Source organism: Nuphar pumila, chromosome 13 (genome assembly GCF_984573655.1).
Source record: "Nuphar pumila chromosome 13, dmNupPumi1.hap1.1, whole genome shotgun sequence".
NCBI classification, from domain to species: domain Eukaryota; kingdom Viridiplantae; phylum Streptophyta; class Magnoliopsida; order Nymphaeales; family Nymphaeaceae; genus Nuphar; species Nuphar pumila.
Genome location: NC_143261.1, coordinates 3,999,797 through 4,021,607, shown reverse-complemented (window position 1 = coordinate 4,021,607; position 21,811 = coordinate 3,999,797). Strand labels below are relative to the sequence as shown.

The 21,811-nt window shown below is 37.2% G+C and overlaps 1 protein-coding gene across 5 annotated transcripts; it reads right to left on the bottom strand.

The window, feature by feature from the left end:
• Nucleotides 1–261: 261 nt before the first annotated feature.
• On the bottom strand, nucleotides 262–21,554 carry LOC149817563 (autophagy-related protein 3-like). Of its 5 annotated transcripts, XR_016427070.1 has the most exons (6): nucleotides 21,285–21,508; nucleotides 20,510–20,580; nucleotides 3,167–3,294; nucleotides 2,444–2,512; nucleotides 2,058–2,161; nucleotides 262–476 (listed from the first exon to the last, which is right to left on the bottom strand). XR_016427070.1 is itself a non-coding variant. In XM_089984374.1 (3 exons), exons 1-2 carry the CDS (start codon nucleotides 21,428–21,430, stop codon nucleotides 2,068–2,070), a joined length of 240 nt encoding a protein of 79 aa, XP_089840500.1. In that variant the 5' UTR covers nucleotides 21,431–21,508; the 3' UTR covers nucleotides 262–476; nucleotides 2,058–2,067. The 5 variants fall into 5 exon arrangements, 1 of the variants encoding a protein (XP_089840500.1); XR_016427069.1 differs by lacking the exon at nucleotides 2,444–2,512; XR_016427068.1 differs by lacking the exons at nucleotides 2,444–2,512; nucleotides 3,167–3,294 and having other exon boundaries at nucleotides 21,285–21,554.
• Between the last annotated feature and the right edge of the window lie 257 nt (nucleotides 21,555–21,811).

Genomic DNA, 21,811 nt, shown 5'->3' with positions numbered 1-21,811 from the left:
CCAGCTTGTTTATAAAAAAAAAAACTAAAAAAAAAAAAGTTGCATGTAATAGCGGGATCTTAATGTTTTTAGCATGAATTTACAAAGTATTGGATTCATATTGCATTTTTTTTTGGCAAAAGTATTTTTTAATATAAATTTTGCTGTTCTAATTGCCTGCATACTGGAAGAAAAGAGTTGTATTTGTTCTTTTTTTCAAGGCTTCAACTGAAAAAGTATTTTAAAATCAGTTTCGGTAACTACCACTTAGGGCCACGTATATCACATCAAGCAATTGGATCTTTAAAATAAATACACCTTTTACAAGCATTTTCAACTAAAAGGATATAATACAGTTCCTTAAAACACAGCCAAATCTAATGAATAATATGTACATGAAGAAACAGAAAGAAGAGCGTCCTTTCCACAACTATGTCAGCTACCATTTGCAGCTGAAAAGGACTACCTCATGTTTTGCAGCAGGGAATCCTCTGAACCTGAAAAAAAAATGCAGATGTTGCAAATGTCCAAGTTCTATATAAATCTAACGATCATGCACATGTCCAAGTTCTTTATAAATCTAAGTAACAATTATACATCATCGTTCTGCAGCAAAGAACCAACAGATTGAAGTTCTACAAGAAAGAATGACAACCACCACCAACAGCTTCAAACCAGAGTCTGCAGTGCCTAACATAGCTTGTGTTTCAAAGTCCATATCTATACTCGGACTTAAAAACATAATTGATATGATGGTAAGGTGCATCACTCGGGTAACATACTCAGAACAGAAAATTTGTCTAGACTAATTCTATTTAAGAACTAACGATAAACTTAAAGTGAGTCTGCATACAGCTCACATAAAGCATTATTGTAACAATGTAACCAATCAAGGTTAACATTGAATAATAATAACCCAACTTTGGAGTTTGTTAACCTTACGTAGCATTAGAGGTTTCCCGGAAACTGGCCGGGAAAGTAAGAAACACTAATGGCATAAACTTTTATACAAGCACGAAAGGATGAAATCATGGGAACCCTGCTCATGACAGCCGAACCAGCAGGTGAGAAGCAAGGACCCATTTAAGGATGTCTAATAGCCAAACTGGACAAATTTTCTCTGCTGAAGACAACAAGTGAATGCCAAGAAAGCAAAAAAATAAGACAGCAAGGAGTGGGAGCAAGAACTTATGCTTGAACCATGAAGGGAAAAGTGAGCACTTTGAAACGAGAAGCGTCTAGAAAGCATAAGGGGAAGCCAGAAAGAAGCAACCAAAAGAAAAAGTAAATAAAATGTGTTTACTATTTTTCAAGTTATTTTACCACAATTATCAATCATACATGTAGGTTTTATTATAAAACATAATTTCAAAAAGAAAGTATGATTCCTCTAACAGAAAAAGTGTATTTCCAACATTGAGCAAGTTCAATTTCATACCAAGAAAAGTAAGTTCTCCATTCTTTCGAAGCTAGCTTCTCATAAAGTTTTAAGAGCATAAAAAAATGCATGGTTTCACTCTTCCCCCTCAAGGGACAGCTACATGCATGTCTGCAGAACTGGACATCAATGACAAGCAAAACTAGTAATGCTAGAGATGCTCCAAGATTATATAAGCCCCTGGATGCCTCTTGCCTCAAACTAGATAGAAAAGCCCTATTGACATTTCCTCTAATCGAATGAAGGAGCATAAACACTTTATGGTTCTTCTTTAGTCAAGGCATCAACTGCAATTTTACAGTTACACCAGTCATAATTACATTGGAATCTCGTAAATGAGAATAATACCCTTTTTTGTTAGCAAAGAATACCCTTTCTAGTGGTTGCCTCTACAAAGAATTTTTGGTAGAAACTCAATACATTTTTTAAACAAATAAGGTAAAAGTTAAAAAAGGAAGAAAACAACTGTTTAAATCTGATAAGAAAAGTCACACAGATAAATTGTTCTAGCATGATTTGCAAGCAAAGATTTATACATATTAGCATCATATTTCAAGAGAGAACATGAAGTGTTCAATTATGATTGCAATTAGTTGCCACCACAAAAATTGAAAAGAAAATTACCATCAACAAAGACTACCTCTTAATCATCAGCTAGCTTTGCCCATATCAAAGTCAATTGTGTAGCCATACTCGATTGTTGGGATCACAGAAGACACAAACTTAAGAAATAAGAAAAGGTACCTGTAGAATTGAAATTTGAGATTTGAGTAAAAACGGAAAATAATGAAATTAACAGGATAAGACAAACTCTGCAGGCAATGTGACATGGAAAGAAATAGCAAGCATGTGTGTGTGTGTGTTAATGCATTTATAAACAAAATTGGACATTTTCATGTTTGTCCCATGGGTGCAGATGAGCGCTGTTGAAGATTAAAAAATAGCTTAGAGCATAAGATTTGGAGAATATAAATTTGATTTCAAATCATGTTTTTTGCAAAGAACAGAAAGAAGGTGCATACTAACTTTATAGTGGAGCAAAAGCAAGAGCGATTTCTCCTAGAAATGTTGAACTACAGAAAAGTTCACTGCCTTCTGGACAACAATCAAGAAAGATTGATGAGAAGAACATAGAAAAGGTGCAAAGAATAAAAGAGGAGGCCCAAACAAAAGGATAAAAGAATGGCCAAGGGTCTCCAATTATCCACCAAAATTACATTACGAAGCAAAGAAACACAATACATGACAATAGAGAAATACTGCAGAAAATTTCACGAAACATGGACATGATCCGCATGAACTAAATAAGAAGCAACAACATCACACACATGTCTAGTGCACATTACACATCAAAAGCTAATTATAAAGAGCTGTCTTCCTGGCAGGCAGAGATGAAAGGGCACGACTTCGGGACTGATTTACTTTCAAAGGCACATTCAGCCACAAGCATTACATTGTCCCTTCACAGAGATCTCCAGAAATTTACACTTCGGTGCACTCCCCATGGAGAGCAACTCAGCGATATAAAGAGACAAAACATAGAGGAACAGTCAGCATCATAATGAGACATTAAAAGAAAAAAAGGATATCATATTATACATTTAATAGTCTCAAAAAAAATATTGTAGGTTTTAAGTTATTTACTTCACTCAAGTGCAAAACAGCATAATGATGTAAAGAAGTAATGATAATTGATCATCACTTAAAAAATTAATTCAACTAGAAAGAAGCATCAGAAAATAATGGTACTTGTCAACTTCTGGCTCAACCCCATGCGACATTAGAACATCAATGATCTTTTTCATCACAGCACCATGCCGACAAGGATGGACAGAAGCATGCTTTCCAGGCAAGTGAGGATGGTCCTCAATAGTGACCTATATGGAACCCGACCAAAGGAAGCAGATAAAACTATAAGCATCTAAAACTGCAATAAAGAAGACCACAAAAAACATGCAAAAGCACCCAATGAACTTATGCTACATTTCAGCATGGATAGTTTTTTCATTTAAAAATACTGATTATATAAATTGATAATACAAAAGAAAAAAGTCAGCTAATCGTGCCACACACACATAATGGGCCATGGCCAGTACATTTTACCAGCTTCTAGGCATCGAAAGCTAGAAATCTGTGGATTTGACCACCATATCAAGCAAAATGAACTTCTGGATAAGCCCTTTCAAGTATAGGGGGAATGGGTCAGGTCTAGACTTTGATTTGACCAAATAGTTTTCCCTCTAAACGGTAGGATACTGGCACTGGCTTGGTTGGGAACCAATAAGGTAGTACCATCACTTATAGATGGTGACACTGATCACTTTCAGTCTTTGCCTGAGCTGGCAAAAGCAGGTGTTTCTACACTGAAGTGTGCATGTGTGCGTGTCTGTATGATATGATGTGTGTACATAAATGTGTATGAACATCTGCAAAGAAGATTAACATTTCCTCTATATATTACCACAGTGGACCTGCAGAAGCCAAGAAATTTTGCACAAGATTGTGTAAATAATTGTCACCCAAAAATCTGACGCCTATATTAACCAATCAATACCATGCATACAGTGTTGAGGGTTATCTAACTCTGACTAAAGAGGCAGGCAACACATTCTCCCAGCAAGATGTCTGTTCGCTAAGTTTACATTAATATACTGCCTTTCAAAGCAACAGAAATGTTATATTAGAAAATTTTATATAGCCCTTCAGTCTCTCTCTTTTGTGTTAGATTCATAAACATCGCTATCTGTGATGACTACCAATTCATTGCAAGGGACAATGGCAAATACTCGTTGGTGCATCAAAAAATTTAAAGGTTAGTGTATTCACTGATCTGCAGATGTACAAAAGTCGTGCACTTGTAATTTACTACTTCAGCTCAAGGTGGACATGTCACATGATTTGATGCATCACAATATGATGTAGATTTTTCTTATAGTTTTGGGGAGGGAAACTCATAAAGTTTAGTCCCATCTCATCACTACAAGTAGTAATTCTTCTTATCTAATTTGAATGAAACCATATTTTTCTTTAAAAAAAAAACTTATAAAGTTTAGCCCCATTGAAATGAAAAAAATGAAAGTTGTGAACTAGAATCATGAATATAATACGAGGTCTAAACATACCCAAGTGATTATAGTTATACCACAGCAGTTGTATTTATCAGAGTAGGTAGGAATAACATTGGATCACAACAGATCTCATTCGGTAAGCCATTGTTAAATAATATGTAATAAACTAGGCTAACTAGGAATTACTTTTTTCTTTAGTTTAGTTAGAATAGGATTTTTTTAACCTTTTTATTTTTTACTTTTTCAGCTTTTTGACTGGTCAACTTTTGACTAAAGTCAAAAAAGCAAAGAGTTGTTGGGCTCCTAATGGCTCCGTTGGGAGCCCAACAACTCCCTCCTCTAAGCCTTCTATGATGTATATAAATATGGGGCTTTGCCCCCTCTCGTTGTATGAATTCAAGGGGTGTTTTCCCATTCAAATAAAAAAAAAATCAAGGGGTATTGTGTATGAACCTTTGTGGTTCTTGTGAATGATCTTTTTCGGTATTTTGGTTGGATCTACTTGAAGCTTTGATTGGTGATAATCCAATAACTCATCTTCTTACATGGTATCAGAGCTTGATGATCAAGATAAGTTTATTTTCGATGCATTGGAAAACATGTCATTCAAAGTTTGAAAAAGAAGTAAAGTTATTTTCAAAATCGTGATCGTGTGAAGAGCTTGGAGAAGGACTTGTACTCATTATCGGTGGTGGAGTACTTACTATCCTCTCCTTTATCTCTTCTTCCTTTTTTATCTCTCTTCTCTATTTATTTATTTCTCTCTCAAAACCTTGTAAAATGGATGACAATGATAATGTCACTGTTAAACCCATCAACCTTAACGATTCTAACTATTTTAAATGGGGTTCAACAATGAAGCACCTCATATGGGGAAAGGGGTTGTGGGGATTAGTTGATGGAACTTAAGTTAATGCTTACAAAGGAAGAAGGAGAGAAAGAAATACCTCTTACCCTCGACAAAGCCATTACCACTTACGAAAAAAGTAAAAATAATGGAGAATGGGGCATGCCAAGATTATGTTTTGGCTCATAAGTAGTGTCGACATCAAAAAATATTCAAGTCTTACAAAATTTGAACATGCTAACGATGCTTGGAACTATCTTAAGATAATGTATTCCCTTAAAGACATTGCACATGTGTGCAACTTACAAGATAAAGTTAGAAATATGGTTCAAGGAGACAAGAGCATTAGAGAGTACTATAATAGCTTGTCCGAATTATGGGAATAGTTGGCTCTCCTTGAACCAAAATGGCATTGTCCATAAGACATAGAACTCCGTCAAAATCAAATAAATACGAAGCATTTCTTCCAATTTATTAGTGGGTTAAGATCAGAATTTGAATCAACAAAATCCGTTCTTCTTCTTTGAGAAAAGATTCCTTTCATAGAAGACACAATAGAATTAAGCATGGAAGAGAATATGCTTAAGAAGAGAATTTTCAAGAGTGATGATGACTCGGTTCTAGCCGTATCTAGACCGAAAAATCATGTTCGTACATACAAACCTCCACACTATGGGAGGACAAATGATGAGAGGTAAGGGAATGAAAGGAAAGTCATTTGATACTATTGCTGAAAACCGAGACATGTAAAGACTTATTGTCCAAAATTGAAGAAACCCTATGAAAAAAGGGTTGCATTTGTCGAATCTCCATAAGAATCAAGTCAGTCATCCATTGAAAGCATGTCCTTAACGCAATTAGTGGAGACACTTCAACCACTGGAGCCGCAGTCTCCTCTGTCGGTATTTTTTATCTCGATAAATCTCTTTGGCTTCTTGACTTAGGTGCTTCTTTTCATATGACACCAAACATAGATACGTTATCCGAATGTCATAACTCAAATGGGTCGAATGTTTTTACCGTTGATGAAACATCTCTTGAAATCAAAGGAATAAAAATATTTGAAAATATTTATCAAAACTCAAACAAATTTTGTATTCCACAAATTAGATATATTCCTAAACTTAACCCAAATCTTTTATCTGTCTCTCAATTATCTAACCATGGGTGCAATGTTTCATTCTCCTCTCGTGGTTGTCGAGTGTAGGATCATCAGTCAGGGAACCTGATTGGGGAAGACCATGTGAAAATATCTCAAAAGAGATAATGTGCAAAATAAACACCACCTCCACAAAGGGATATGTGTACAAAGGCACAAGAACACTTAGAACAAAATGTACACAAGGTACAAATAGAGAACACAAATGCCAAAATATAAAGAATTTTATTGAACAATAGAGAACAATGATCCAAGCATTGAATACAATTAAGAGGGGGGTTCACCCCCATTTATAATAAAGATCTAACCGTTGGAGGGGTCCAACGTCTAGTGTTGGACCCCCTCCAAAGGTTGACTAAGTCAACAAAAAAGAAAAGAAGAAAAAAAAAAAAGAAAAAAAAAAAGTTTACAAACATATTCACTAATGTGAATATGCGTAAAAAGTAAAAAAGACTAAAATACCCTTGGGGTTACAAGATGTGAAAATTATATATATATATATATATATATATATATATATATATATATATGTGTGTGTGTGTGTGTATACAAAATAGAGATACAATTTAACAGACCATAGAGAAGGAGACTTATATTACATGATTTTTTTTAAAATATCGAAGAGTACATTATGTCGTAATGTTCAGAAAATGGACTTGGATCTATAGCACGAGACTTGGTCATCCTAGTATATCCAAAATCCCACTTTTTCCAAAGATGAAAAACTTTTGTAATTTTGAAACATTTACACTTGAAAAATGTATTCTTAGAAAAATGAAGAGATTACCTTTTCAAGAAAGAACCTTTTGTCTTTTCTCGACCTCTTGAGTTAGTACATTCGGATGTATGGGGACCAGCACCTGTTATCTCAAAAGGTGGTTTCATGTATTATGTAATTTTTGTAGATGACTTTACAAGATATACTTGGATTTATTTTTTTAAACATAAATTCGAGGTTTTCTCACATTTTCAAATATGTCATAGTCTAGTCAAAAATCAATTTAAGAATGACATTTCAATCCTTTGCACCGACTCAGGGAGAGAGTTTTTATCAAAATAATTTAAATATTATTTGAACCTATACGGTATTACACATCAAAGATCATGTCCCTACACTCCTCAACAAAACAGTTTAGCAAAAAGAAAACATAGGCATATTATAGAAACAACAAAAACTTTACTCATTACACGTCAAGTACCAAAAACTTTTTGGGCTGAAGCCACTCTTATTGAAGTTTATCTTATTAACAGGATGTCTTCCTCTTCACTAAACAATATCTCTTATGTTGAAAAACTTTTCAAGCAAACTCCAGATTTTTCTAAGTTAAAGGTTTTTGGGTGCAAATGTTTTGTTTTTACTAATAAAAATGATAAACTCTCTCCTCGTGTTATTCCTTGTGCTTTTTTGGGACATGCAAGTCACCAAAAAGGCTATAGATGTTTTGACCTTAAAACTAAAAAGTTATATATATCAAGGAATGTATCCTTCTTAGAAAAGAATTTTTTTTTTAAAGTGAGAACTCTAAGAAAATAGATGAGTATTCTTTTCTATTGGACTTAGTTCCAAAGATTGATGAAGGTGATATTGATGAAAGTCACCAAGATCAAAGTGACATGATAAGCACATAACCATTTGATGCTCATCAAGATTGTATTCAATATTCTAGGCGGGGTAATCTAGAAAAAACATGTGCTCTCAAAAATATACTAAAGAACAGGAACACGTATCAATTAGAAAGTCATCTAGAGTGTGAAAAGTTCCCAAAAAATTTGTCCTATGAGTCTTTTTCACCGAATTATCAAGCCTACATTGCCTTAATACACTCCTACGTAGAGCCTTCTAACTATGTTGTTGCAAAGGAACAGTCTGAATGGGTCGAAGCAATGACAGCAGAATTAAAAGCCTTAGAAAAGGCAAATACCTAGACTATCCAAGATATTCCACCAGGCAAAAAGCCTATAGGTTGTCGATGGATGTACAAAGTTAAAACCAAAAGTGACGGCACTCTTGAGAGATTTAAAGCCCGGTTGTTCCACATAACAATGCAAAGCCATTTTATCTTGCAAATTCTCTTCGCTACTTTTATTTTCTAAAGTGGGAAGAAATGCAAAGTCATTTCAGTATTAAAAGTTAAAACTTATATGTTGGCAAATTGCCATAAGCCATTTTATCTTCTAAAAATTCAAGATTCCAAAATATTATTCCACATAACAATCTAATCAAGATAGTGAGCCTGCAAGGTTGTTGTTGAAATGAAATGGGGATCTTCGAAACACGAGCTTAGATTAACAAGAGCAAGTGTCAAGAATGACACTAAAGCATAACCCTTAAAAAGGGTATAACTGGAAACAAAATAAAAATAAAAATGTATTCTTTATTGATATGAAAAACCAATTGCTTAAGAAGCAATGGAGTTAAATACAAGAGGGGCTGCACCCCTTTATATACACAGCTGAAAGAGGACTCAATAGAGCTGTTGGGCACAGTCCAACAGCTCTATTTAGAGCTGTTGGAATGTGTCAGTCCAACAGCTCTATTGCTAGTCAAGTCTGGACAGGACTTGACTAGCAACAGTCATTCTAGTTCAAACTGAACTAGATGACATAAAGACAAAAAATAAAAATAAAGAAAAAAAATTACAGAAATGAAAGAAATGAAAAATGTATTTATATATATATATATATAATATTATTATATATACATATATGTACAGTTTTACATTTTAACACTCCCCCTCAAACTTACGGTACAATGAGCGAAAGTTTGTCTAAGAGAAAGTGAAATCGGGGAGCAGCAAGAGGCTTTGTAAAGAAGTCTGCTAGCTGATATTCTGAAGCGACATATGGCAGATCAATTATCCCGTGTAGATACTCCTCTCTGACGTAGTGACAATCCATTTCGATGTGTTTGGTGCGTTCGTGGAATGTTCTGTTACTGGCAATATAGATCGCACTTTTGTTGTCACAACACATTTGTGAAGCCTTTGTTGCTTCAACTCCCATGTCAGCAAGCAGTCGTCGGAGCCAAACTACTTCCATGGTCGTGGTTGCCATGGCTCTGTATTCAGCTTCGGTGGATGAGAGAGATATCTTCTGCTGCTTTTTACACCTCCACGAGATTAATGATTCCCCTAAAAAGACACAAAAGCCAGTGGTTGAGTGTCTGTTATTGGGATCACCTCCCCAATCAGCATCAGTATATGCAATTAAATCAAGAGAAGAGGAGGAAGATAAGAAAAGTCCTCGTGAAAGAGAGGACTTGATGTATCTGATAATACGCATGACTGCTCCCATATGAACAGAAGTAGGAGCATGTTGAAATTGACTTGCTGTATGAACAACATGTGCTATATCTGGTCTGGTAATGGATAGATAGGAAAGTGCCCCGACAAGCTGTCTGTAAGGACTAAGGAGTAGGGTCTGCAAGAAGTTCTCCATCATCAATCTTCATTTTAACATTAACAACTTCTGGAGTGTCGACTTTCTTATCATCAGTAATACCAGACCTGAAAACAATATCAAAAGCAAATTTAGTCTGAGATAATAAATATCCTCTAGGAGAATAAGCAACTTCAATGCCTAAAAAATATCTCAACAAACCCAAATCAGTCATTTCAAAATGAGATTTAAGAAGTGTTTTGATTGTTTCAACTCCCTGTTAATTGCTTCCGGTGATGATCATATCATCCACATAGAGAAGAAGCACAATGATCTCTGCATCAGAATTCTTAATAAACAAAGCAGTGTCAGTTAAACAGAATTGAAAACCAATATCAATCATAACACGACTAAACCTATCATACCAAGCTTTTGGTGCTTGTTTAAGTCCATAAAGAGCTTTTTCTAAGCGAAGGACTTTACCCTTAGGAATACTTAGACCAGGAGGGGGTTTCATATATACTTCTTCAACTAGCTTTCCATTTAAAAAAGCATTTTTGACATCCATTTGAAAAATAGACCATTTTTTGATAGAAGCTAAGGCAATTAAGGTACGGACAGTAGTCATACGAGCCACCGGAGCAAAGGTTTCTTCATAATCAATCCCATATTCTTGGGCATAACCTTTGGCTACTAAACGGGCTTTATATCTTCAAGAGTACCATCACTCTTGGTTTTAATTTTATAAACCCATCGACATCCTATAGTTTTCTTCCCTGAAGGAAGATCTTGAATATTCCATGTAGAAGCCTTTTCAAGTGCATCTAATTCAGCTTCCATGGCTTCTATCCATTTGATATCATTTTTTGCTTGAAAATATGTGGATGGTTCTTCATATGAGTGAATTAATGCAATAACTGCCCTATATGTGGGTGAGAAAGACTCGTATGATACAAACTTTCCTGGAGGCCTCGAGATTCGGGTTGATTGTCTAGTTGGAATGTTAGAATATTTCTCAAGTGCACATGGAGGATTAGACTCTTGTCGCCTGGAATATTGAATACTAGTATCTCTATGAACTTCTTCATTTTCAACATTAAGATCAATAATTCTTTGATCATCATCAAAGTTACAGTCAAAGTCATATTCATCAGATGTTGATGTTAGATCTAGCAAAAATGAGTACTCAGTGACGTCTTTTAATTTTCTAAAATCAAAGAAGCTCTCCTTTTCAAGAAATGAAACATTTCTAGACACATATAGTTTATTATTTTTGAAGTCAAAACATCTATAACCTTTCTGGTTTTCAGCATATCCTAAAAAGGCACAGGGAATCGCACGAGGGGAAAGTTTATCATTTTTGTCAGTAAATATGAAACATTTGCACCCAAATATTCTTAGTCTAGAGTAGTCTGGAGAAATGTTCATAAGTTTTTCAATGGGAGTGATATTTTGTAACGAAGAAGATGGCATCCTATTAATGAGATAGGTGTCAGTTAAGGCAGCTTCTGCCCAAAAGTCTTTCGGGACTTGATTTGCTATTAATAAAGTCCTAGTGGTTTCTATAATATGGCGATGTTTTCGTTCTGCCAGTCCATTTTGTTGAGGTGTATAAGGACAAGATCTTTGATGTGTGATGCCATGCAATTTAAGATAATTTTAAAAATCTGTGGATAAAAACTCTCCCCCTGAATCTGTGCGAAAAATAGTAATATCATTTTGAAACTTGTTTTTAACCATATTATGAAAAGTTTGAAAGTATGAAAATACTTCAGACTTATGTTTGAGAAAGTACATCCACGTATGTCGGGAGAAATCATCGACAAAAATAACATAGTAAACAAATCCTCCTTTAGAAATTATTGGTGCAGGACCCCAAACATCCGAGTGTATTAATTCAAGTGGTCTTGAAGAGAAAAAGGTTCTGTTCTGAAATGGTAATCTTTTCATTTTGCCGAGAATACAATCTTTACAATCAAATGATTCAGAGTTACAAAATTTCCCTAGATTTGAAAAATGTTGGATTTTGGCTATATGTGGGTGACCAAGTCTCTTATGCCACAGTTCCAACTCTATTTTTTTATTATTATAACAAAAAGCTTTCTTCGGCATTTCCAAAAAATCCATGTAATAGAGTCCTCCTTCTCTATGGCCTTCCCCAATCAGCTTGCCTGACTAGCGATCCTGTACCCAACAACCATGAGAAGAAAAAGAAATATTACACCCATAATCAGAAATTTGAGATACAGATAAAAGATTTAAATTTAATTTGGGAACATGTCTAATTTCTGGAATAAAAAAAATTTTTGTTTTATAAATTTTTTCAAAATTTCCTATTCCTTCTATTTCAAGAGAAGTCCCATCAGCAGTAAAGACCTTTGACACACTTGTTTTATTTTTAACACATTTGGATAGACTTTGATTATTTGGGGTCATATGAAAAGATGCACCAGAGTCAAGAAGCCAAGAAATTTTACCTAGATCAAAAAAAGATGAGGTTGCTGCGCCGGTTGAAGCTTCAGATGAGGAAGAGGCACCTTTGATGAGAGGCTGAAGAATCTCCATTAGTTGGGCCAGGGAAACTGGTGCATCCTGATCTTTAGGCTCCGATCCAGCAATTGCAGCTCTTTTTTCTCTCAGCTCCTTAAGTTTGGGACATTGTGGCCTGTAGTGTCCCGGTTCATGACAGTGATGACAAATAACTTTCTTCTTATCATAGTCACCATTTTGTCGGTTAAAGTGAGGAGGCCTATATGATCGAACATGATTCCCTGGTCTAGACACGGCTAAAACGGAATCATCTTCAATTTTTAAAGAACCTTTCCGGAGACGATTTTCTTCCATTGTTAACTCTTCAATAGTTTCAACAATAGAAGAAATTTTTCCCCGGTGAAGTAGGGCCGATTTAGTGATTTCAAATTTCAGCCTTAATCCAGTGATAAACTGGTAAAAATGTTCAGCATCAAGTTGTTTCTGACGAAGCTCGATGTCTTCGGCACAATGCCACTTTGGTTCAAAAAGGGAAAGTTCTTCCCAAAGTTCGGACAACCCATTGTAATATTCACGAATAGCTTTGTCTTCTTGTGTCATCATTCGAACTTTTTCTTGGAGGTTGCACACGTGTGCAATATCTTTAAGGGAATACATATTCTTAAGGTATTCCCATGCCTTATCATCATGATCAAATTTGGCAAGACTTGAGCATTTTTTAATGTCAACGCTATTGATAAGCCATGACATTATCTTCGCATGAGATATTCTCCATTCTTTCCATTTCTTCTCGTATGAGACAATAGCCTTGATTTTCTCTTCTTCCGATAGAGGGACCTCTTTATCTCCCTCCTTTTTAGTAAGAGATAGCTTAGGCTCCGAATCGAAACCATCCACAATCCCCCATAAGCCTTTTCCCCATATATGGTGCTTCATGATTGAAGCCCATGTTACATAGTTCGTATCACTTAATTTCATAGGCATGATGGTGACTTTATCATTGTCATCCATCGATTACAAGGAGAGAAAGAATAGGGATAGAAGAGAAACAAGAAGGAAAATGAAAAAAAAAAAAAACAATACAACAAGATGTGAAATCCTCTCCAATGAAGTGATAAAACACTTCTCTTCAAGTGGCGAACACTTGTGCAAACGGGCACGGAAACCGAGGCAGCTTTTCCTCAAGATTTAGTACTTCTGCGGCTCTGATACCAGGAAATGAAATGGGGATCTTCGAAACACGAGCTTAGATTAACAAGAGCAAGTGTCAAGAATGACACTAAAGCATAACCCTTAAAAAGGGTATAACTGGAAACAAAATAAAAATAAAAATGTATTCTTTATTGATATGAAAAACCAATTGCTTAAGAAGCATTGGAGTTAAATACAAGAGGGGCTGCACCCCTTTATATACACAGCTGAAAGAGGACTCAATAGAGCTGTTGGGCACAGTCCAACAGCTCTATTTAGAGCTGTTGGAATGTGTCAGTCGAACAGCTCTATTAAGAGTTGTTGGACTGTGTCAGTCCAACAGCTCTATTGCTAGTCAAGACAGGACTTGACTAGCAACAGTCATTCTAGTTCAAACTGAACTAGATGACATACATAAAGACAAAAAATAAAAATAAAGGAAAAAAAATTACAGAAATGAAAGAAATGAAAAATGTATTTATATATATATATAATAATATAATATTATTATATATACATATATGTACAGTTTTACATTTTAACAGTTGTACCCTTGGGGTTTCCATGTGTAAAAAACCACCCATCAAAATCTTCATTTTCTGGAAGAGTGTCTGCCACTGCAGTTTCGTATTCTTTAACAAAATGAACTCTACGAAGACATGGCACTGAAAATAAAGTGCAAAAATAACCAATATCAATGTTGATTGCTGCATTCACAAAAGGATAACATAAAGAAAAGATGTCACATAATGGACTAATAAATCCTACAGAATCATCTCCTTTTCTTAGCAAAACTCTTTAAGTATAAGGCAGTGGCAAACAGGCATGCAATGACAATAACATGAATGTGCCACTTTTTGCAAGTTACAGAAACTTATAGTGAAATCACAGTTTTGGCACTGAAAACAAGAAGAAACCAACTCTCTCATGAAGTTGATGCAAGAGAAGGTCCAAACGTCAGGCTGATTTCAACAAAAAGCTATCTGAAGCAGCAATTCTGATCAAATCATCAGGTTACCAAAATACATATAAGGAATGGAAAATTTATTCTATGTGTGTGTGGTCACTTGTTATTACAGAGAACCAGATGCTTAAAAAATCAGTACAAAAGACATTCCTGAGTATAAATATAAACCACGCAGCTAAAGGCAACAGTGGGCAACGCCTAGTCAACTAGAACACATTGGTCAACTAGTCAAAACCCCGGAACCTGTTGGATGGTTCTTCAACCTACAAAACAAATGCAGATACAAATGTCTAGCTAAGTGCAAGGCTAACCAGCGACAATCATTGCCTTTTCTGGCTTATTTATGGGTGATGAACACTTTTAGAGTCCTAACGAACATCCTCATCTTGAATCAAGCACTGAGCTTTAAAAGTTTCAATTATATTTACAACTCTTCAGAAAAATCTATACATTGTCGCAAAGGCATTTCAAGGCATAACTATAACTTTATTGTGTTATTACTGTTGAAGGTAAGATGAAAGGCGCAGAAACCGAGGTGGAGAGAGAGAGAAAGAGGAAGAGAGAGAGAGAGAGAGAGAGAGAGACGGCTGGAGAATAATAGAACCTCTTCATCTCAATTAGGGCTAATCTCTATGTTAAATAGAGATAGTCCAAGGAACAAAATTACACCTAGGTCCCTCATTAAAGAATAAGATGCAAATAACCTCTAGTTTAAAAAAACTTATTTACTAAAAACATCTTAGTCTCAACACTCCCCCTCAAGCTGGAGCATAGATATCAATCATGCTCAGCTTGTCACAACACTTTGAGAAATTTGGTCTCGCCAGGGCTTTGGTAAAAACATCAGCTACTTGATCTTCGGAAGATACATGATCGGTGCAGATATAACCAGCCTGAACCAAGTCGCGAACATAGTGACAGTCAACTTCAATGTGTTTAGTCCTTTCATGAAACACTGGATTGTTGGCAATATATGTAGCAGCCCTATTGTCACACATCATCAATATAGGTAGGGATACTTTCTCCTGAAGCTCGGTTAAGACTGATTTTACCCACATAATCTCAGTTGCAGTCTGGGCCATTGCTCGGTATTCAGATTCAGCACTCGACCTGGCTACAACGGTTTGTTTCTTACTCCTCCAGGTAACAAGATTTCCTCTCACAAACACACAAAATCCAGATGTTGACTTCCTATCTTCAACAGATCCTGCATAATCCGCGTCAGTGTAAGCAACAACGTCCAAAGATGGATTTCGTTTAAACAACAGACCTTTACCAGGAGATGCCTTTAAGTACCGAATAACCATCATAGCTGCATCCCAGTGAACTTTTGTAGGTTTGTCCATGAACTGACTGATTTTACTCACAGCTAATGAAATGTCAGGTCTAGTAACTGTCACATATAGTAACTTACCCACCAAGGATCTAAAGTTGGCACTGTCTACATACTCAGACTTCTCATCGAACATGTGAGTTTTGGGATCCATTGGAATATTAGCTGGCTTGGCTCTTAGCATTCCAGTCTCTTTTAATAAGTCCAACACATACTTTCTTTGAGACAACACTAAGCCCTCTTTGTTTCTTGCAACTTCGATACCCAGAAAATATCGAAGGTGACCAAGATCTTTAGTAACAAAGTGTTTCTCAAGATGATCTTTTGTGGCAGAAATATCTTGGGCACTGTTGCCTGTTAATATGATGTCATCGACATATACCACCATAACAACAATTCCAGCACTGGTTTTCTTGATGAACAAGGAGTGATCTGAAGCTGACCTGACAAAGCCAAACCTAGACATGACCTCAAATAATTTGTGAAACCATGCCCTTGGACTCTGCTTCAGACCATAAATAGCCTTCTTCAACTTGCACACCTTCTTACACTCCCCCTGAACCTCAAAGCCTGGGGGTTGTTGCATGTAGACCGTTTCCTGCAAATCCCCATACAAAAAGGCATTCTTGACATCCAACTGAAACAAGGGTCATCCATGGTGCACAGCAACAGAAAGAACAAGACGAATAGTGCCAAGACGAGCAACTGGGGAGAAAGTTTCAAAAAAGTCAACACCATAAGTCTGAGTATAACCTTTTGCAACCAACCGGGCTTTATACCGTTCAATTGACCCATCCGAGTTATATTTAATGGTATATACCCATTTGCAGCCAACAATATCTGCATCAGTTGGAGGAGCCACCAAATCCCAAGTGCCCCTAGAACATAGGGCATCCATCTCATCCTTCATAGCCTGCATCCATTTGGGGTCGAATAGAGCCTGACTGTGATGAAGCGGAACAGAGGAGGCAGACAAAGCCGAGATAAACTTTTTCATAGAAGCCCCAAGATTAACTTCAGAAACAAACTGAGAAATGGGATGAAGGGTGCACTGTCTTTTCCCTTTTCGCAGAGCAATAGGAAGATCCTCATCAATAGCAGAAACTTCAGTATGCTCAGTGATACTTGCCTCAGGAGAAGAAGATAATGGGGGCATGGAGGTAGGGGTAACCTGTGACTATACACTATAGGAGGGTTTCTGTATCGAGACTCCCCAGAGGATGGAGTCACAGGCTTTGGAGTGAACGACTCTAAAGGAAAAGGGGGAATTGGCAGAGGAAAAACATCACCTTGACTCTCTTGTAACCTTGGAGTAGTACTCGAAAAATAAGGAATAGACTCAAAGAAGGTAACGTCCGCACTGACATACTCTTTATGAGATATAGGGTCATAGCAACGATATCCTTTTTGGTTCTTAGGATACCCAAGGAAAACACATTTAATAGTCTGTGCAGCAAGTTTATCTCGATCAGGACCCAGCTTATGCACAAAACACACGCATCCAAAAACTTTAGGGGGGATAGGAAAGAGAGGAGCCTCTGGATGGAGAATTTGAATTGGGATCTGGTCTTCTATAGAACTGGACGGCATGCGATTTATAAGAAACCCCGCTGTCAAAACCGCATCGCCCCAGTATGTAGCAGGCATATTGGATTGAATCATAAGGCACAAAGCAACATTAAGGATTTGTCTATGTTTCCTCTCAGCCACCCCATTTTGTTGGGAGGTATGGGGACATGTAAATTGAGGTTGAATCCCATTTCCAGAGTAGAATTGAAGTAAGTCTTTGGATTTGAACTCAAGAGCATTATCAGTGCGAACAATTTTAACACATATGTCAAATTGAGTTTTTATCTCTGCAATTAAAGATTTAAGAATGCCAGGACCTTGAGACCGATCTTTTAACAGGAACACCCACGATAGTATTGAGAAGTCATCAACAATAACTAGATAATAACGACATTGAGACCTATTAGGAATCTGACTCGGACCCCACACATCTACATGAAGAAGATTAAACAATCCTTGACTTGATGGACTCTGACTGGAGGGAAAAGAGCTTCGACAATGTTTTCCCAATTGACATGTTTCACACTGAAAAGAAACTGAGGAAGGTATATGAGGAATGACACGACGAAGTTTTGTCACTGGAAGGTGACCCAAACGATGATGCCACAATAAAGGACTTGAGGATGATGTAACAGCAGAGTGAGCCGAAACCTCTGGTTGGTGAAGGTAATACAGACCACCTTCCTCATAGCCACCGCCAATCCTTCTCCCCGTCAGCAAGTCCTGAAAGGTGCATCCCATAGGATCAAAAATCACTCTACAATTCAACTCTTTTGTCATTCGGCTGACTGATAATAAATTCTGTGGAAACGAAGGAGCATGAAGAACATGTGACAATTGAAGAGTAGGGGTAATAGACATGTTTCCCTGCCCTACAATTGGGGACGAGCTACCATCAGCAAGACGTACCCCTTTCTAACCTGTCACAGGTTTTAAACTCAAAAAATTGCTCGAGTTTCCGCACAAGTGACCAGAGGCTCCAGAATCAATAACCCACCTACCACCTTGAGCAGATAGGCCATCACTTGCCGAGCACACAACCTCCGCAACAAAAGACTTTGAATTGGATGATCGTAAAGCAAGGAGCTCGTCATATTCAGCCCTGCTAAGAGTTACACAATCATTGGAGGAATCTGCATCTGATTTAACCACTTGAGCCATAATATAAACTAATGGGCGTGATTCACAAAATGCAGGAGCAACCACACGCGCATACCCACAATCAACAGCAATCCTGAGTATGTCAAGTTTTGACTTCACCAATGAAATCTGAGAAACACGACCTTCGACTGTTCAGATCCAAACTCCAAATATAATTTTAAAGAAACTTGACCAAAACCTTTCACCTTAACCAAGGATGACTATAGGCTGTAAATCAAGATCACACATCCAACACGACTTAGAGTGTGTTATCATCACACATTCGCCACTACGACAACCAGTAGCAGCACCCAACACACGACTTAGAGTGTGATACCACAGTGCCCAACACAGAATCCCACTTCAAGGGACACGGTTCCCACAAACAGAATTAAAAAAAAAATTCGCACAGCAGGGAATCACGCCTGCTGATTAAAAAAAAACTTATTAACATACAATTTTCAAAAGTCAGTTGTGTCAAAAGGGTCACGACACAGCACCCAGCTTCTTGCTAAGTCAAAAAGATCATTACACAACACCCAGCTGCTTGCTAAATACTTTTAACTCACAACATCTGCTCCCAGCCATATACCTCATGACAGCCAAAAAAAATTCCAATTTCACGACTTCTGCACAGCACTTGTACTTATCAACATAGATAAAGATATTCACGACAGCTGCGTATTTATCAACATAAATAAAGGAACTCACGAAAGCAACTCTCAGCAATATAAATCACGACAGCCAAAATAAAATCAGTTTCATGATACCATGTGAGAGCTTTAATGGAGTAAAACTATTGAGATGCTTACACTCCAGCAAATCAATATTTGATAGGCGCAAGCACACCAAGTTGGGAACCAAGGTGCAGATCTGCAGTAGACAACTTCAACTACACCAAAAACGAATATCAGATCTGAATATGATCTGATTTAACATTACCACGTCAACCCACAAGAACAGCAACCCACGTCACCACAAAGACCGCTGATCACCAGCACCACAACGATAATAACAGCAGCAACTCACGACCACAACAGATCAGATCTGATCACCATCTTTAACACGCCTGCAATGGAGACAGATCTGGTCCACACCGTGCGACAGGCTCTAAATCACCACCAACTGCAACATCGTCAATGCCAAGACTTCAATACCCAGATATCCACCTGCTGCTCCAGCTTGCCAAATCACAACGATCCATCTTCAATAGATTTCCAAATTGCTCCCAGATTTGGCTTCAGATCTGAGTCACGACCTCTAGTCAATAGTCGTGACTAGGTCTGACTGCAGATCTGTAGCCAGGTCTGATCTTCACACAAAAGGACCGACTATCCGATGAGATGTTGCTCGAAGGAAGATGATGCTGGAACTTAAGCACCCAAGGTCGCACGCTGCTCTGATACCATGTTGAAGGTAAGATGAAAGGCGCAGAAACCGAGGTAGAGAGAGAGAGAGAAAGAGGAAGAGAGAGAGAGAGACGGCTGGAGAATAATAGAACCTCTTCATCTCAATTAGGGCTAATCTCTATGTTAAATAGAGATAGTCCAAGGAACAAAATTACACCTAGGTCCCTCATTAAAGAATAGGATGCAAATAACCTCTAGTTTAGAAAAACTTATTTACTAAAAACATCTTAGTCTCAACAATTACTTCTGCAAGTTCGCTTGCTAATCGTTGCATGTTAGTTTGTGATGCTATGCAATACTTGAACTGTTCAAGATGAGTTAGGACTAGCATATTTGTGGATATTAATTCACGTTGTCTTAAAATTATAATGTCCCGTTTTGCATTCATTTTGTTACCATTCATCTACTCATGATCCCTGCACAATTGCATCAATTTCCTTTAAATTATAATGATAACAACAACAATCAATAACAATCATTGCAACAACACCAAAAGAGTAAAGGGACGAAAATGTAAACCAAAGTTGACAGACTGCCTTACCATTTATAGTAATTAGGTACTGCTTATCAGCGGGTAGGTAAGATTTTTTCTTGCTTGGCTCACTGGATTATCTGTTAAATTACACAAGATGACGTAATTTTAACAACAAACCACGTAAATAAGAAATAAATAGAGGTTATTGTACATGAAAAGCACAATTTACTGGGAAGTCCCACAAAGACATCTATCTAACTTGCCCACCAAAGAAACCATGAAGAGCTGCCATCAACATTTAACAAAATACGGACACCACTAAACAAAACTTCTACATGGTCCATAAACTTCGCTCATAATAATTCAACACATTGGCAACACGATAATCGGATCACAAAACCCAACTTTTAAGCCAAAGCTTACAGGAATGAGATTCACATTTTAAAGAAAAAATCCTTTCAATGATGCCGAAAGTCCAATTTGCAGAGCCTGCAATTTCACTTGTTTCAGTTCATAAATAGGAACAACTACCACCTCAGTGAATCATTATACGCAATTTTCTACAGCATCATCGAATACCGTCTATCAATCAGATAGATTAGATAGTTTTCGATTCGGACTGCAATAATATCAACTGAAATTAGCATCAGAATTCCCAAAATTTGCCAAACACCATAGAAAAACGTGCAAATTGATCGTGCTAAGACCCGGACACAATCCGAAAACCCTCCAACCGATTCAAAGTTTCAAACCCTACAACTTAACATCCGTAAACGAAACCGGAGAGAATAAGATTTAGCGAACGGCCAAAGGAAAAGGGGAGAAAACGAGGAGCGAGTACCATGACCAAGTGGGGCATTTGGAGACGAGATTGTCGCTGGCGACGATGAGCACGCCCTTCTCCTTGAAAGCCGAGACCGTCCTCGGCCCCGTGATCCTCTCCACGGCTCCCTTGAACGCTTCGTGAATCTTCTGCGACAGCACCATTGCTCCTCTTTTTCTTCCTTCCACGACAACCAGAGACAGAGCTTCGAGGATAAGAGTGAAGAAGAATTTCGAGATCGTGTTTATCGATTTGCGTGTGGTTGGATCGCTCTCGGTGCCCTCCCCTTTATTATCGTTCGATTTGATTCTTTTTTATTTATCCTCGATTCGTTGGCAGAATAAATTTGGCCGTGCTCGCAAATCTCGCTCCGGGGGGGAATTCTGGCGATATTATAACATAAGTACTCGCAAATTATCGGTATTATATATTTACAAGGGGATGAAAACCTAAAAAATAGGTACGGTGCTTAATAAAAAGCATATTGCTTCTCAACGGTTGTCTTATGATTGCAACCTTACATCTCTCATTTGGCCACAAGGTAT